At 34.3% G+C, this 16,796-nt stretch overlaps 1 protein-coding gene across 2 annotated transcripts in view; it reads left to right on the top strand.

The window, feature by feature from the left end:
* The first annotated feature begins 555 nt into the window (after positions 1-555).
* The window catches only part of LOC133197095 (CREB-binding protein-like), a 19,754-nt gene continuing 3,513 nt past the window's right edge, over positions 556-16,796 (top strand). Inside the window, exons 1-24 of one of the 2 annotated variants that reach the window (XM_061332937.1) lie at positions 556-895; positions 1,110-1,771; positions 2,010-2,195; positions 2,294-2,585; positions 3,088-3,228; positions 3,572-3,775; positions 3,867-4,047; positions 4,139-4,256; positions 4,734-4,863; positions 5,082-5,257; positions 5,365-5,478; positions 5,592-5,753; positions 5,880-6,176; positions 6,314-6,500; positions 6,671-6,789; positions 6,903-7,073; positions 7,197-7,354; positions 11,369-11,449; positions 14,666-14,800; positions 15,181-15,248; positions 15,357-15,519; positions 15,674-15,820; positions 15,989-16,268; positions 16,538-16,744. In XM_061332937.1, coding sequence (XP_061188921.1) covers positions 808-895; positions 1,110-1,771; positions 2,010-2,195; positions 2,294-2,585; positions 3,088-3,228; positions 3,572-3,775; positions 3,867-4,047; positions 4,139-4,256; positions 4,734-4,863; positions 5,082-5,257; positions 5,365-5,478; positions 5,592-5,753; positions 5,880-6,176; positions 6,314-6,500; positions 6,671-6,789; positions 6,903-7,073; positions 7,197-7,354; positions 11,369-11,449; positions 14,666-14,800; positions 15,181-15,248; positions 15,357-15,519; positions 15,674-15,820; positions 15,989-16,268; positions 16,538-16,744 — 4,467 coding nt within the window. In that variant the 5' untranslated portion in view covers positions 556-807. Of the gene's footprint in view, positions 896-1,109; positions 1,772-2,009; positions 2,196-2,293; positions 2,586-3,087; positions 3,229-3,571; positions 3,776-3,866; positions 4,048-4,138; positions 4,257-4,733; positions 4,864-5,081; positions 5,258-5,364; positions 5,479-5,591; positions 5,754-5,879; positions 6,177-6,313; positions 6,501-6,670; positions 6,790-6,902; positions 7,074-7,196; positions 7,355-11,338; positions 11,450-14,665; positions 14,801-15,180; positions 15,249-15,356; positions 15,520-15,673; positions 15,821-15,988; positions 16,269-16,537; positions 16,745-16,796 lie in introns of both variants that reach the window. The other variant, XM_061332936.1, reaches the window with a different exon arrangement.

Below are 16,796 nucleotides of genomic sequence, written 5' to 3'. Positions count from 1 at the left end.
AAGCTTGACGTAGTTTTTAATGTGTCAACTGTTCAAAATGATTTTTACATGTGTAGTCTCAAATTCCAATATAAAATTAAAAAAGGTTAAATAGAAAGGATATTTTTCTGTGTTCTCCCTTACATTTCTTGCTCTTTATTTCAATGATACTCTTATAAAGTCACGAGATTAAAATAAATAAAATATAATGCGATTTTTTTAATTTGTAATTTTTTTCCTGAGATAGGCTAAATCGTTTCATTTCGTACGTTCTCGCTAAGTCAGTCGTTCCGTCATTGAGGTCATTAAGATCGAGAACACCAATGAGATGGCATAATTATAGTCACGTGAGCGGTCCGTTAGCACTTCGGCTATTTCCGCTGCTTTCTGTGACAAGCGTAAAACTTTCATCAACAGCGGCCATTTTGGGTTGGTGATATTCTAATATTCCGTCTGTTCTACGGAAAAAATACTACCACAGAACGACTCTGAACTTCCAGAGTCCAAATGATTTTGAAGATGAGATATTGTTGAATAATTTAAGACGGAAAAAAGAGGACTTTATTCATTTTTTTTAGCAGCATGTGAGGTTTTATGTTACTGAATTTTGTCAGGTTTTTGTGATGGACTATCATGGCGAATCGAAATTGGAATTCCAAGGAATAAATGCGCGGATAAAAGACAGTAGTATGGCATATATTGCAACTAACTGGATTTATATATTTGCAAAACTTAAATATCTTCATTCAGGATCGTAAGTAGACTTGATAATATTAAAAACTGTGCCGATTAAAAGTCTTCGGTCTTTGACTTTTGATTCGGTTCATCATGGCCGACCAACTCGAAAGTGTGGAAGGTCCTCCAGCAGCGAAGAGGGCTAAGATTGCATCTCCCAAATCTGCTGCAGAGGGAGGAGGTAAGTTTCAATCTGTATGTTCAGTTATGAAAAATGATATATAAGGAAATAGATGTTTTCTTTTGCGTATGCTCAATCATGTATAGAACATGGACCCTGGTTCTTCCAGGCAAGAAGTCATCCAACAGTTGTGCTCATTTGTGACATGTTAAACATTGGAGGTGATAAGAGTCTTGTATAGTTTATTAAAAACATTCTTGATATTAATTTGCAGATTTTAATGATTTGCTCAACATTCATGACATTGTTGATGCACTACCTGATGAACTTATGGGGTCAAGTGACCAAAATGGGATGATGGACCCACATCATCCTATGCAAGACCCATCGAAACAACATGCTCAACTTACTCAACTATTGTCAGGGGCTTCATCAGCATCTAGCATGGTTCCACCAAGCAGTAAAAGTCCAATGCCAAATTTGGGAAGTTTAAGTAACTTAAACAGTGCAGCTAAAAGCCCCAGATCTGCCAACTTGTCATCTCCACCACTTGGATTAGGTGGCAAGAATGCTGTATCTCATGTTGGGATGGACAACTTTCCTTCGAACAGTGCTGGTTACTCAATGAACTCTGTTGGGACTTTAGTATCAAATGCAAATATGATGAACAAAAACATTGGACATAACCCAATTAATAGTATGGGTGTACAAATGCCAATCTCAAACTTGGGACAGCAAGCAAGTTCAATGATGTCAAATGGTCCACTTTATTCTGCAAGTGGACACAATCAGGGAAGGGGAAATGTGTCGGGAATGGGTCAGCAATTGCCAAGTATGTCACAGGCAAGTGTGATGGGAGGTTTGAACCAGATGCATGGACCAAACAGCATGGGTGGACACCCAGGCATGGGTATGCAGCAGCAACAAATGATAAAGGTAACTTGAATTTCTTTTTGAGTACATAATGGCAAATTTATAGATTGAGTTTTCATACCAAATTTTTATTTATTAGATCTTGAAAAAAGTATGTAACATTTTCAATAAATATTTTAATGTACTAAGTTTTGGAGAATTTTATGCTATGTAATAGAACATCTGGGTGAAACTTTTAAAAAAGATGAATTGAAGGAGATAGCTGTGACTATATAAAATATGTTTTGTACTTTGTTTTCAGCAAAATGGACCTCATGGAGGGAGTTCATTTGGATTTACAAACCAAAATGTTGTAGGACATCCACAGCAAACGGCATCTCCGAACTACAATGCGACGTCCCTTCCAATGTCCCTCCCTATGTCTATGTCATCAAACCTGACATCATCTACCATGTCAATGTCATCTATTACAAGTACAGTTAATACAGTGAGTATAAGGTTTTATGCTGAAATACTCTGTTTTAAAAAATATAACACTGCTGATATTTACAGTAATCATAATTTCAATACACATTAATTTTATAGCAACCCCAGATGAATGCTGGTGGAATCGTGACAGGTCCAGCCACAAACATGGGTGTGCTGCCAGGTTCCAATGCCAATCTGGCACCAGGAGCAACTGGAACTCAACAGCCACCAACTGCTGACCCAGAAAAACGAAAACTTATTCAACAACAATTAGTGCTGTTACTGCATGCCCACAAGTGTCAGAGACGGCAGCAGACCAATGGGGAAGTGTGCTCCCTACCTCACTGTAGGACAATGAAGAATGTGCTAAATCACATGACAACCTGTAATGCAGGAAAGTCCTGTCAAGGTAAAGTATTAAAAAGAAAAACAAGGGAATTCATAAATTTGTTGTCATTTGTGGAGGGTGGTACTTGGACATAATTTTGTCAGTAATTATGTTTGAAGAAGTAAAATACTTATTCATGTCAGTTGGGTGAAAAAAGTTCTTTGCATATTAATCCAGCTGTTGATTTGCTTTGAAATTTTTCACTTATTATAAAATTTACTATTGCATATGTAGAAGATGTATACTATGAAAGTGAAAGTACGAAAAGTAGGATTGTGAATATTTGAATTCAGTTGAATGTAGTTTAAAAGAAACAATTTTTAAGAAAGTTGGTATCAAAACTTCAAAGCAATAATGCTCTATTAGTTGCTGATTGAAGCATGGAGAAATTTATATAGTCTTGTAAAGAAAATGAGAACTTATTGTATTTAATATGTCTTAAATGGAAATATAGAAAATGAATATACTTTTGAAAATTGACATTTTAATAAAACTTGAATCCACGATTTTCCCCCCACCCTAGTTGCCCACTGTGCATCGTCCAGACAGATTATTACACATTGGAAGAACTGTACCAGAAATGATTGTCCAGTGTGTTTACCTCTAAAGCATGCCCAGAAAACAGACAGAACAGGGCAAAATCAAGCTACCGGTAATCCCAATGGTAAGAAACAAGTGATCTTCACAATTCTTGCTCTGTCATAGCAGTATTTATTTAAACAGTAGCTTATTCACAAAAATGAATGAGATGGGACAGCAGGCATAATCTGTTTTAGCCCTCTCCCTAATAAACATGATAAACAGTTCTAAGCTTTTGAAAGTATGAACAAATAAAGATATTCTCATTTGTGATTAGGTAATTAATTGTTAATATTACTGTTGATGTCTTTTTTTGGTGCAAGGACATACAAATGCAAGTTTCATTATTGTGGAATGCAAGGAGAAAATTATGAGAATGAAAAAATATGCACTGATTGCCATTCGCAGTTCACTTTGTAATTTTGTAGCATCAACTGTGCAGCAGAGCCAGATAAGTCAGTTAAGTGGAGTTGGTACTGCAGCTAACAGAGTGGGGACTGCCACTGGTACGAGCACTCAACCCTCTCATGGCTTAACTGATAGTCAGATGAAGAGAGCCTATGCGGCTTTGGGATTACCATTTAACCAACCTACAACTACAGCAGTTCGGCCAAGCAGTGGATTAAATGATGGTATGTTGATCATTGCAGTTTGCAAACTAAGGATGGCTTATTTATACTTGGCAGAGAAAATCCTTGAGAAAAGTTGTCATCTTTTTTTCAGCTTCTGGACTGAATGCTAATAGTACTGGCAATCCCCAGAATAACTTGCTATCTGGGTTCACAAATCCCACTGGCTTGGATCAACAAAAATCTCAGCAGATCGCTGCTAACACAAACAGTGGTTCCAAGGAATGGCATCAGAGTGTGACTCAGGACCTTAGAAACCACCTTGTGCACAAGCTGTAAGTAATTCTTTAAAAAAGTGATGTTGTTTGGGATAGGCATGTTTTATCTATTTGAGAGGCAAAACTAATTAATCCTGTTTTTCATCAGTGTCCAGGCAATATTTCCTACTCCTGACCCAGCAGCCCTCAAAGATAAGAGAATGAATAATTTGGTGGCTTATGCTAGAAAGGTGGAAGGAGATATGTATGATACAGCAAATAGTCGGGTAAGGAAGAAGTTAAAGAAAGTAGGGTATATCCTCAAATGTATATGCAGGACTTAATGTCTGTCAAGACTTTCATATGGCAGGATAATTTTACTATGTAGCTTCAGGGATTGTGCAATATGAGGAGTTATCCTTCTTTAGTACAAGTAGGACATTTTAGTGAAGCAGATCATAATAATTACTCTAGAGTCGCGAAGTAAGGAGTTGATCCTTACGTTGTGGGTTCGAATCCCACTGTGGGACGTGGAGACAGGTCCTTTGGATGAGACCGTATAAACCGAGGTCCCGTGTCGCAGTGGGTGCTGGCACAAAAAAGATCCCTCACTGCTCAATGGCCGTAAGTGCCGAGTATAGGACAAAATTTGCAGCTTTCCACCGGCAAGTGGTGGAGTCTCCATATGAGTGAAAAATTCTCAAGAGGGACGTTAAACAAAATGCAATCAATCAACCAATCATAATAATTACATTTACTTACAGGAGGAATACTATCATTTGTTGGCTGAGAAGATCTATAAAATCCAGAAAGAACTAGAGGAGAAGCGATTATACAGAATTCAGCAGGGTACTGGAGGAGCGGCCAACATGCCTGGAGCAAGACAGAGGCTGAGTAAGTTCTAAAGATGATTTATATAGACAGTGTAGATTTTAAACATTAAAGTAATTAGGCAATCCTCATACAAGGTACCTTTGAAAGAACTTTGATTTGAAAAACTTGTTTTTGCATTGCAGGTTAAATTAATTTTTCATGCAAGTTAAATGTTTTACTGGGTTTGGCAATGACTTGAAAATTTACGCTTTTTAAGAAGGAATTTCATCATTTTGCAGATGGACCTTTGAGTTCTTTGTTGCCCCAAGCAGGTGGCAATGTTTCAAATGATCCCTTTGGTTTGTCTCCAGCAACTCCAATTCCAGACATGTTGAGAGCCCCCAGTCCACGACAGCCTCTCAACAATACACCAGGAATACGGCCTGGTGTTGACAATTCTCAAAATTATCAAAATGTAAGTTGGATGTTTGACACAGAAGACTGCAAGTTTAGTATGATGGTGTTCTTTTTTTTTTAATAGAAAAAGAAACTAACAGAAACTAATGAAATATTTTTTTCTAGATTGCTGGAATGACACCCCAAGATCATTTACAACAAATCAGGAATCGTTTACCACAGCCTCCCATTATCCATTCGTCTCAACCTCCCCAAGCTTACCAAAATCAAATATCACAGGTACAAGTTTGTAGATTTTAGTCTATATTGCCAAGGTTTGTGCAATTAAACAGACAAATTTAAAGAAACAAAAAAAAAACTGCAATGACAAGGATATATTTAATCTCTTTTAGTCACCATCCACCATGACCCAGGCATCACAAGGCATCACACAGTTATCATCACAAATTGGGTCATCAGTTAACAGTCTTCTCAACTCATCACCCTCTCAGATTACTAGTCAAGTTCCAGCCCAGATTTCACAGACAGTTCCGAATTCAACCCAGCCATTTGATGTAAGTATTGTTTTGAAAAAAAAAAGAAGTAGGTGTTAAAAAATAGGTTTTCCAGTATTGCATAAGTTATTAAACAAAATTGAGTGGAAAATTAAGTTTGAAATATGTGTTTCCATTGAATTTCAGCCAACAACAACTGTTACAAGCTCTGTGAGTAATACACAAATAAAGACTGAAATAAAACAAGAAGATGGAGGCCAGGCCATAACCACTCAGACTTTGAAGGATGTGTTGATGGCTCCAAGTACCACTGGAAACACACCAAGCACCATGTCATCAGCTGCCACCTCTGTTTCCACCACATCCACAGTGTACACCTCCACCTCCAAACCTATGGACATTAAGCAGGAAGTGAAACAGGAAGTGGAAATCAAGACAGAGCCAGAGATTAAGCAGGAGCCTGGCTCTGTGGGAGGAAAACAGGTACATAGTTTCTTTATAGTTTATAAATGGATACAGCTTCAGTTGCTTTCTTACTATTGATGATGTGTGATGATTTACACTGTACATCTGAATTTGATGTTTTTAATTCTAATTTGAAATGTATTCTGATTTGAAAGATAAAGGAGGAACAAGGAGAAAATAGCAGTAACAGTATGGATGTGTCAATGGATTCCAAAGCCAACACTGAAGCAGTTGAAAATCAGGAGGCTAAGGACAGTCCACTACCTTCAGTAGCCACACCTGGGGGTAGTACTGAGGCCACACCAAGTTCTTCCCAAACCAAACAGCCTCGGCAGAAGAAAGGTAAGATTTTGACATAATATGTATCACACATTGTGGTAATGTTACCAATTTTGAAGCAATTTTGAGATGACCATTCCAGGTTCAGAAATTCAAGCCATAATGTTCTTAATGCAGGAAAAAAGTACTTTGTCATTCCATTCCATCATTCATGTTTCATTAACACTTTTCAGTATTTAAACCTGATGAGTTAAGGCAAGCATTGATGCCAACACTGGAGAAACTTTACCGCCAAGACCCTGAGTCAATGCCATTCAGACAGCCTGTGGACCCAGTAATGTTGAATATACCTGTAAGTTTTTTCATTGTAGCTAGTAAAAAGTTATAGTAGTTATACTCTAATTTTGACTACAGTAGTACTTTGTTGTATTGTCATTCTGCTGCATGTTAATTTCCTTATTTCAGGATTATTTTGACATTGTGAAGAAGCCCATGGACCTGTCTACCATAAAAAGGAAGTTAGACACGGGTCAGTACACAGATCCCTGGCAGTATTGTGATGATGTATGGCTCATGTTTGATAATGCTTGGTTGTACAACAGGAAGACTTCACGTGTCTACAAGTACAGTTCAAAGGTAAGGCAGTAGTAGGTTGTGGTTTCATGGCTGAACATTTTGTAAAGTAAATATTTAATAAGAAAAAAAAGTCCTGGCTGTAAAATACATGTACATGTATTTATGATATTGCATTTGTTTCAGTTGGCTGAAGTATTTGAAGGGGAGATAGATGGAGTGATGCAGTCTTTAGGATACTGCTGTGGACACAAATATGTTTTTAGTCCACAAGTTCTCTGCTGTTATGGTAAACAGTTGTGTACAATTCCCAGAGATGCTGTCTACTACAGTTATCAAAATCGGTGAGTCCTGCTTCATGATTGATGATAAGTCATGAATCTGGTACTGTCTATAAACAAAAACTTCAGTTACAACATTTTTTTGATGGAGTCAATTCCATTTCCTTAAATGAATAAGCAGTGATTTACTAATAAAAGAATAACTTTGCATTAAAGCAATATTGATGACCATTTTAGCTTGACATGTTACTTGTTTTAATTATACTTCAGTCTTGAATTTTTATGAACACTCATTTGCTTTTATGCTGCAGTAATTTATTTTGAGCTTATTTGCTTTGCTTGTCTCCTTTTATGTTGCAGTTTTAGATGTATGCATATGTGTTTAATCTCTGACATAATTTTCATAGGTTTATATGTACCAAAATATTTTTGCACCATTAAACATTTTTAGTATATACTAGGGGTGGGTATTGCCAGAAAAAATTATATTGCAATATTTGATGGCATATTGCAATATATTGCATTGCTATCCATTTCTCTAAAAGTTTGAAGTAAACTGGATAAACATGTATTTTAGTCATTCCAATTAAACCAAAATACCCTATCCTGGTTCTGATCATTTAACATTGGAGAATGTATGCTGTCCACTAGTTACATAGTTCCCTGCTGAATTAGAAGTCATAGTTATTTTTGAGGAGATTGACACTTACATGAAATTTATGCAAAGACAGTCAACTGGTTCTTATTTTCTTTATTATATCTGTGTAAAAATTCGAGATACTGCCAAATTATTTCACTTGATTTTTCAGCTTTTCTTTAATTTTTTTAATGTATGTGTACTTTGACATAGGACTCAGAATTAAAGCATCACAATCCAAAAAGATCATTCAAAATGTTTCATGTTCCATTTTGATAAATAAAAGTATGAATTGTAAATTGTTTAGAGGAAGTATTCCGAAAAAAATATAATAAAATTGTTGTTGAGTTAAATTTACAATGTTATCCTCGTAATATATTTTAATCCTTATTATTCCATTCTAAATTTTTAAACACTAGCAATGTGTATAACAAAAAAATCCCCTAAAGCAGCTGAGTAACTGAGTTTTGAATTCAGATACTAGGGCTGTATCAATATATCGATATATCAATACGTATCAATATTCAAGAATGTACCGTATCGAAAAAATAACTTTCACTATGTATCATGCAGGCAGTTTTTCTTATAATTCTGTGAAAAATTGGGCATATCAATTACCAAAGATTATATTTAACTGTTTTTAATTAAAACTGATCAATAATGATATAAACATTTAGGAGATAGCACATAATAAATAAGTATTACAGAATACGTTGACAATTATATTTTCACATGTTGGTTTTACAGTCATTAAAAAGTTTGAATTTGAAGCGTATTTTGTAATGACAGTGAGACAAGAACTTAGAAATGGGTTATAAAACACTCAGTTTTTATAAAATGTATGTATTAAATGATTTACAAGACTTTTTTGGTAGACTTGTTCAAGAATCCAATATATCGCATATCTCTTTATAAAATATCGTATCGTATTGTATCGAAATTTTTTGCTCAATACACAGCCCTATCAGATACACCATATTTTATGTTTATATAATACTTTTGGTTAGCATATCGTCAATATCTGTATTAAAAAAAAATATTGTGATATATTATCATAGGGTTTAATATTGCAATATACCAATATGTTGGTAATGTCACACACCCCTAGTATATACATACAATGAGAAAGAACTACTTGTAAAGGTGTGTAGGTAAAAACTTTTAATTTTACAGTGTATCTTCTAATAAAAGTAGTACAGTTGAACTTTGGTATCTCGAACACTGATATCTCAAATACCATGGATATGTCACGAAGTGTTTTGGAAGACACAATCCATTATTCTTTAAGTATTTTACCTTGGATATCTTGAATCCTCGGATATCTCAAAGTTTTTTCTCGGTCCCATTGGGTTCAAGATAATGAGGTTTGACTGTATATGTAGTATATACCCTAAAGGGGCACATTGAATACTGTAGTAAGACTGTTTCTTTTCTGTGTAACTATGTGAACATCTATAGAACTTATGGTATTAACCACTGAATTACTGTCCAAGAAGCTGCATACAGTCTGTAGTTAGTGGCATACCTTCAAGATCATGGTAAACTTCATTTAAAGCAGTCAGTGCTTTTGACTTAAGTTGGATTAAGATACAAAATCTTGTCTGATATACATGTATATATTTCTTCCACCTATCAGGGTTCTCATTAATGCAAGAATTTGGGTGCAGCAAAATTATTTTGGATGCAACTTTGTCAAAACAAGTGTGTCCATGGACTCATTGGAGGACACATCCTTGTTTTCGAGAAAATTTGGGTGTAACAGTATCGAAAATTGGCCATTGAATTGCCTGAAATATATTGAAAAAAAAGTAGCTGGTAGACATCTTGAATGTAAATGTCAGTTAACACCTAACACAACCTAATTCCTTTTTTAATAGGGATATGATAGATCAGTCTTAAGATTATTAGTCCCTTGTGTTGCATGATAGTTCTAAAGTCCGATAGCTGTATACACACAAAAACACGCAGTTTTTTCACACCTAAGAATCTTTATATTTAATTTAAAAATAATAATTACTGCTTGTATACATTAATTTCAGCCAGAATTTCACCACTATAGATGACTGATAGGGATTAGCTACTCTCCTTTGCACATGACACCCATAATTGTGCATAATACATTAGAGCACTTGATTTGTCAGTTTACGTATGCAATATGTTATTTAAAACTTCAAAAACATAAATTGAATTTCTACAGTAATTTATTATGCTTGTATTTGTGGATATAGCTCATAAATAAACACAATATTTTATTTATTGTATTAAACATAGACTGTCTAATAAAATAATGGTTTTTGTTGTTGATACTCATTTTGAAGTCAACATAATTTTTCTGGGATGCAATAAATTTAGCTGATACTTAATCCTCTCAAAAACCTTGAGTCCAGGGACTCAACAAAATCCTAGTGAGAACCCTGCCTATGGTTTATTAATTATCCTTTTTTATTTTCCGCCTATAGACATGAGGACTCTAATATTTAGTACATGTTAGTCCAATGACTTTACCTTGCATTTGACTTAGTTTTAGCCTGTTAGGAGAGAAAATGTGTATGTGGTTATTTGATAATAGGTCTTCTTAATTAACTCTTGGAGCATTTATCAAACAGAATGTTTTAAGCCATCTTATGATGGGCTTTGTAATGGTTCAGTGTGTCCTCTATGACTACCTGAACCAGAGGCTCAAGTGAGCTTTGTTGAAGGTTATCTGGTATATATATCTGTATGTATGGTATAAAGATTTCACATTTATTTCTTTTCCTCTAGAACCACTGGGCTAATTATGCTAATGTTAACCAAACTTGCCTTTAATTCAAGTTTATTGAAATACATAGTCTATTATGGAGGTAATAAATGGTGAAGTAAGTTGGTGTTGGTTTGAAAGTCTTAATCATTACTGGTTCAGAAAAAAAAAACATAAGTGAAATCTTATGACCAATTATTTGCAAAATTGAAGAAGTTTCTTTGAATCCCCCCCCCTCAATTTTAAATGAAGACATCTATATTGTGCAAGTTTGTTGAAGAATGATACTTGGGGATGGGATGGGGTCACAGAAGTTAGTGTTTTGCATTGGAAATAGGAAAAATCTTATAATAAGATCTTCAAAACAGGAAAACCTTAATTTGACAAGTAAAAATGAAACATTCAAAGCGGTGAACTTATTCCAAGTCAATCTATCGGTAGTGTTGTAGTAGTGTTATTATGTTTCATTTTATATTATTTTATTTTCAATCAGTTTTTTTATTGTCATCTTTTTTTTACTTATTACATGGCATTAGTAAATGATGCATTTATTTTTTTCTTCTCTATCTGCTTATGCTGATGTGCCATCGCTGTTGTATCGTATGCTCTTCATCACTGCACATTCATCATATCACCATCATTGCTCATCTCAATGGAACCTGCCAAACAGTACAAGACAAAATGGCCTCTTTTCTGACAGATATATTTATTGTGAGAAGTGCTTCCAAGAAATCCAGGGGGACGAGGTGGAATTGTCCGATGATCCCACTCAGCCTGTCACGTAAGTTAAATCCTAAAGTATTAAACATTGACATCATTCAAAATACAGAGGTCAAGGCCATCTTTATTTAAAATAATGTTTGTTTGCCTTCTCCTGACTCGGGTAAAAAAACTGGGTCAGTAGGTAGGTGGGAAATTTTTTTCCCCCAGAAAATGTCAACATACTTGTTGACACGACAAGAAAATTCAGGAATGAAAAGAAAAAAAAAATATTGTTTTCTGGAGGTTAAAAAAGGTTTTGAGTTGGGCCATTTTTAGCCAATCGGTTTTGGAGAGGGCAAACAAACATTTTTTTAAGATGGCCCAACCAAAATCTGTTTCAATTGAAGTGATGGGGAAAGTGATGTGTTTTAGAAAAATTTCACATGAAAACATTGACCCATAAAAAATTAATCTGGTTCTCAGGCCTGCTGGTATCTATTTTCCATATGTCATGACGTCATTTAAAGCCCCAATTTTACGTTAGCCCCCTAAAATTTACCTAAGTCGAGATCAATACTTTACCGTTTGTCAATCATAATAGAAACAATATTTTCTTATTTCATTGACAGACCAGCTACCTGTGCTACCTGATTTTCTGAGACTGGATGTTTTCTTATCAATTACCTGACCATACATCAAGCTTTTTTATGTGCTGCTTGATTTGTAGCTTGGGCACACAGAAATTCAATTCGCTGTAATTAGGAACAATCCCCCCCCCCCCCATTTAAATGGTAACAAAATGGAATAGATGAAGGAGAAAAGATCAATTAACAAGGAGAGCATAAATTATGAAAGATATTACATTTTATCCATGATACATGTATGTAAAAAAAAAAAATCCCCAAAATGTGATCCTATTTAGGTCTAAATATTGGCTTTGGTATACAGTGAGTTATGGTTTATCTTGAAATTGTATGGGGGGGGGGAGATGTCATTCTTTTTTTATTACAGAAAAAAAGATTACAAAATAAAAATAAAACAGTCTACAGCATGCATTGGAAGAAATGTTACAATCATAGTTCGAATTAATTCTATTGTCCATATTTATAAAAATTTTGGGCACCATTGTTGGCCAGAGAAATAAATAATTTCCCAATGGTAAACTTCCACACGATAAATTGAATCTGTTTTGTTTTTGTTTTTTTCAATATTTTCACTTTAAAATTATTTCTTTTATAGATAACAATTAAAAATATTTTTTACACTTATGATTTTTTGATAGAATTTTTTAAAATGATACATATCTTTCTGAATGATTTTTTTTTTCCAGAAGATATCGATGAAAATGTTGAGTTGTCCAATTTCGTATTAAAGTATATAAATTATTTGGTTTCCTCAAAATTAGACAAGAAACATGTATAATATTGACCCTTATTTCCAAAGACAGACTTCCTGTGTAATGCAACATGTTTATAGGCTTTTGGCATCCTGAGTATTAGGACCCTCTGGGTAAATAACACCAGTACTACTAAGACAACTCCCTCTCCTCAGGTAACCATATGGTAAAAAGATTGGGTCTTTAAGAAATGAATTTAATAGCTACCCAATATGTACGGTATAAACTCGGTTGGGGCAGTTTACACTTTAGAAACTGCAAAGCAGTTTATGAAAAAGCATAAACTGTTCCAACCCAGTTTATACCATATAAATTGGGTAGCTATTTAGTTCATTCCTTATGACTTAATTTTCATTCATTTACTGTAAAAAATAAAGATGATTGCCCATGTAAATGACTTCAAATTGTACAAAATTGAAATGTAACGTCAGGTGAATCGATACATTTTTGACGCATTTTGTGGCATAGGCAACCCAATTTATACGATATATAGTAAATTTTTTATCCAATCAAATACCGCGTTACAACCAGAATTAAACTAATAACATTTTAATAAAAACGTTGAAAAAAAAACAGCATAGATTTATATCATTTTAGAAATTTAAATGTCCATTCCTCCTTAAATTTTAGAAATTTAAAAGCTAAATCTCAGAAAAGTTTGAAAGTCAGGTAAAATTACATAGCATTTATTACACACGGTTCTGTAGAAAGATTGGTGTCCAACATTTGTCCAATGTCTCTGGAATATTGTTAGTACATCAAAATAGAATTCTACAGTGATATCAGATTGCAGTTTAGGTCCAAAAGAATGGATTTTCATCCAAAATATTTGAATTTTAAGGTGTGTTTCAAGATGGACAGAAGCAAGAGTGAAAGTTTGGATCAAGTTACGATGAATATGATAGTAAACAAGTAAATAACAGAGTTCATCGATGAAATGACTATCATTTTCACATAGAATATGGACAGTAAGAAGCCATATGTTAAGAGGAATGGCCTTATGGGCAAAAATTAAATCTATTTCAATATACTTATGGTTTATGATTCACAAGAACTTGCACCAGACCTTAGTGAAAGATGAATAAAAATGACTTTAACAGGATTTCCTTGGTGTATATTGTGTTTCATGCTCAAAACACTTGTGTTTTTAAGTCGCTGATGATTACAAATGTTAGTAAAGTTAGCACTGCTGTTTCTGATTACTATACTTTTTTTTTGAAGATCCGTCATGACCTATTTCTCTTATTTTTGACCAACATATCTTCATCTATTTGTTTATTTTGCTTTATTATATAATTATTGAATTGCCTTTCTATTGATCCCGGGCATGTTTGTATTATACTCAGATGACTGTTAAGGCCCATGGTCCTCTTGTTTATTAATACAAGGTTTGAAAATTTGTCCTTCAGTTTATTGAATAAAATAATATTGTTTTAAAAACGGAGGTGCCTCCTTCCATCAGTGGTTTTTGCAAAAAGTGGCCTGAGAACTAGATGATAAATGGAGGAGGGGTGGGGGAGGGAGGTCTGTGATTGTCAGTATATCTTTCATCAAAGTAACTGATGACAGATATTTTACCCATGTTTGTTAAAAAAGCTGAACTTTGTCTCATTCTATGAAAAAACTACTTCACTTGAATTATTGTTTAATTCCTGTTTGTTGTGTAGTATACTACTATACTTGACTCAAAGTATTGTTTAACTGCCAATTACTTGTATTTTAGAGGATAGATTTGATAGATATGCCCATGAACTTAAAAAAAATTAAATTGATTTTTGGCACATGATGCATCTGAAAACTTAAAAAAGATTTTATGATGATAAAATTGCTGCACCGATTTATAATTTTATAACAGTAATGTAAATTTTGTTTAATGGTTATGATCCTGATTTTCTCCAGAAAAATTTCAAAGACCCAGTTCACTAAAATGAAGAATGATCAACTTGATTATGAACCCTTTGTGGAATGTGAGGAATGTGGAAGGAAGATGCATCAAATATGTGTCCTACATTTTGAACCCATTTGGCCCAATGGGTAAGTAAATTAAATATTTCCTGGACTACTGAAGTGGGTTAAATGGTTTTGTATAAAGTCTGAAAGGCTTATTCAAAATTCTGTGTTACCCAATGGCCATATTGACCCAAAGAAAAGAGTTCAACTAGGAGAAATAATTAGAAATTCTCAAGCTGATGAGAGTTAACTGTATGCATTTATTAAATATATATTTTTTATTTATTTGTTTAATGTATTATTAGTGCACATATTTGTTATGTAAGCTAATAAAATTAGTACCAACATACTAAACTTCTAGAATTAAAACAACCACAATGTCAAGGTAAGCTCCACTACCAGCTATTAATAATCATAAAAAATAATAAATGAATTGTATTTTTTGATTCATCCTTCTATTACAGGTTTACTTGTGATAATTGCCATAGAGCGAAGGGGACAAAGAGGAAAGAAAATAAATATTCTGCCAAAAGTGAGTAAAAGTGATAAGATTCACATTATTTTCATCTAAATATTTATTCTATTTGAGATAAATTTAATATCCTTGATTTTTATTTATTATTTTTTTTTTTGCTTGTAGATTTGCAATACTCTGGTATCCCTCCCACTAAGTTGGGTACATACCTAGAGAATAGGGTAAACAACTTCCTTAAAAATAAGGATGCTGGTGCTGGGGATGTTACAATTAAAGTGCTATCTAGTGGTGAAAAAATGGTGGAAGTCAAACCAGGCATGAAGGCCAAGTCAGTATATTTATATGACTAAGACATTTTCATTTAGAAAACCTAATCTGTATTTTGATTAAGATCTTTTGGTACAGAACTTTGTTATTGATAATATACTTTATTTAGTCTTGGTCAATGTTAGAAAATACTAAAATGTGTTTCGCTGTTCCAGATTCTGTGACAGTGGTGAAATGGAGCAGGCTTTCCAATACAAGGCCAAGGCAATGTTTGCTTTTGAAGAGATTGATGGAACAGATGTTTGTTTCTTTGGAATGCATGTACAGGAGTATGGTTCAGACTGTCCCCAGCCCAATAATAGGTGAGAACTATTCTTATTTGAAGTCAAAATACATGTATATAAAAATCACTGGGTAAAAATATTTTCTGCCTGATTCAAAAGTTTTTGTGGTGCATTCATATATATTTCTATCGTTGAATGCCGTTGCTCTTGAAAAAATTCACAATTTCCAAATGTATTAAATTGTAGGAGGGTGTACATATCATATCTGGACAGTGTCCATTTTTTTCAACCACGCCAACTTCGAACTGCTGTGTATCATGAAATTCTGATTGGCTATTTGGAATATGTGAAACAGCAAGGCTACACATGGGCTCACATTTGGGCCTGTCCTCCCAGTGAAGGGGATGACTACATATTTCATTGTCACCCACCTGAGCAGAAAATTCCCAAACCAAAGAGATTGCAGGAGTGGTACAAGAAAATGTTGGACAAAGCAATCATTGAACGATGTGTGATAGATTATAAGGTAAGCCATAACTTACCTTCTTTAATAATTTGTTGTTACATTTTGGTATACTGCATCTAAGTCTGAAGTGATGAATAAAACATGGAATTTTGCAAATTCTTGATTATCAGAATTTTGTAAATATGCAGACAAAAAGAATTTTCTGATTGAATAGGTATCAGTTTAGACATTTAAAAAAAATGAAAGTAGATTTAAAGAGGGTGCATATTTTTTTTTTGAATACCTCTGATTGCTTGTCCTAAACACAAGATGCTTTTGTATTTCTACAGGATATTCTCAAAGATGCCATAGAGAGCAATGTAACCAGTGCTACTCAGATTCCCTACTTTGAAGGTGACTTCTGGCCCAATGTGTTGGAGGAGAGTATTAAGGAGTTAGATCAGGAGGAGGAGGAGAAAAGGAAGCGGGAGGAGGCTGAGGCAGCAGCTGCTGAACAGGAACCCGAGTGTATTGACGAAGGAGAAGGCAGCAACCAGGTAAAGGCTGTAGTAAGACACCTAACAGGCCCTCAACATAAGATAGTCAGTC

Source organism: Saccostrea echinata, unplaced genomic scaffold (genome assembly GCF_033153115.1).
Source record: "Saccostrea echinata isolate AGI-Se365-2 ecotype Australia unplaced genomic scaffold, CSIRO_AGI_Sech_v1 ptg000030l, whole genome shotgun sequence".
In the NCBI taxonomy this organism is placed as follows: Eukaryota; Metazoa; Mollusca; class Bivalvia; order Ostreida; family Ostreidae; genus Saccostrea; species Saccostrea echinata.
The sequence above is the reverse complement of the archived record's forward strand: the minus strand, read 5'-3'. Positions and strand labels throughout refer to the sequence as shown.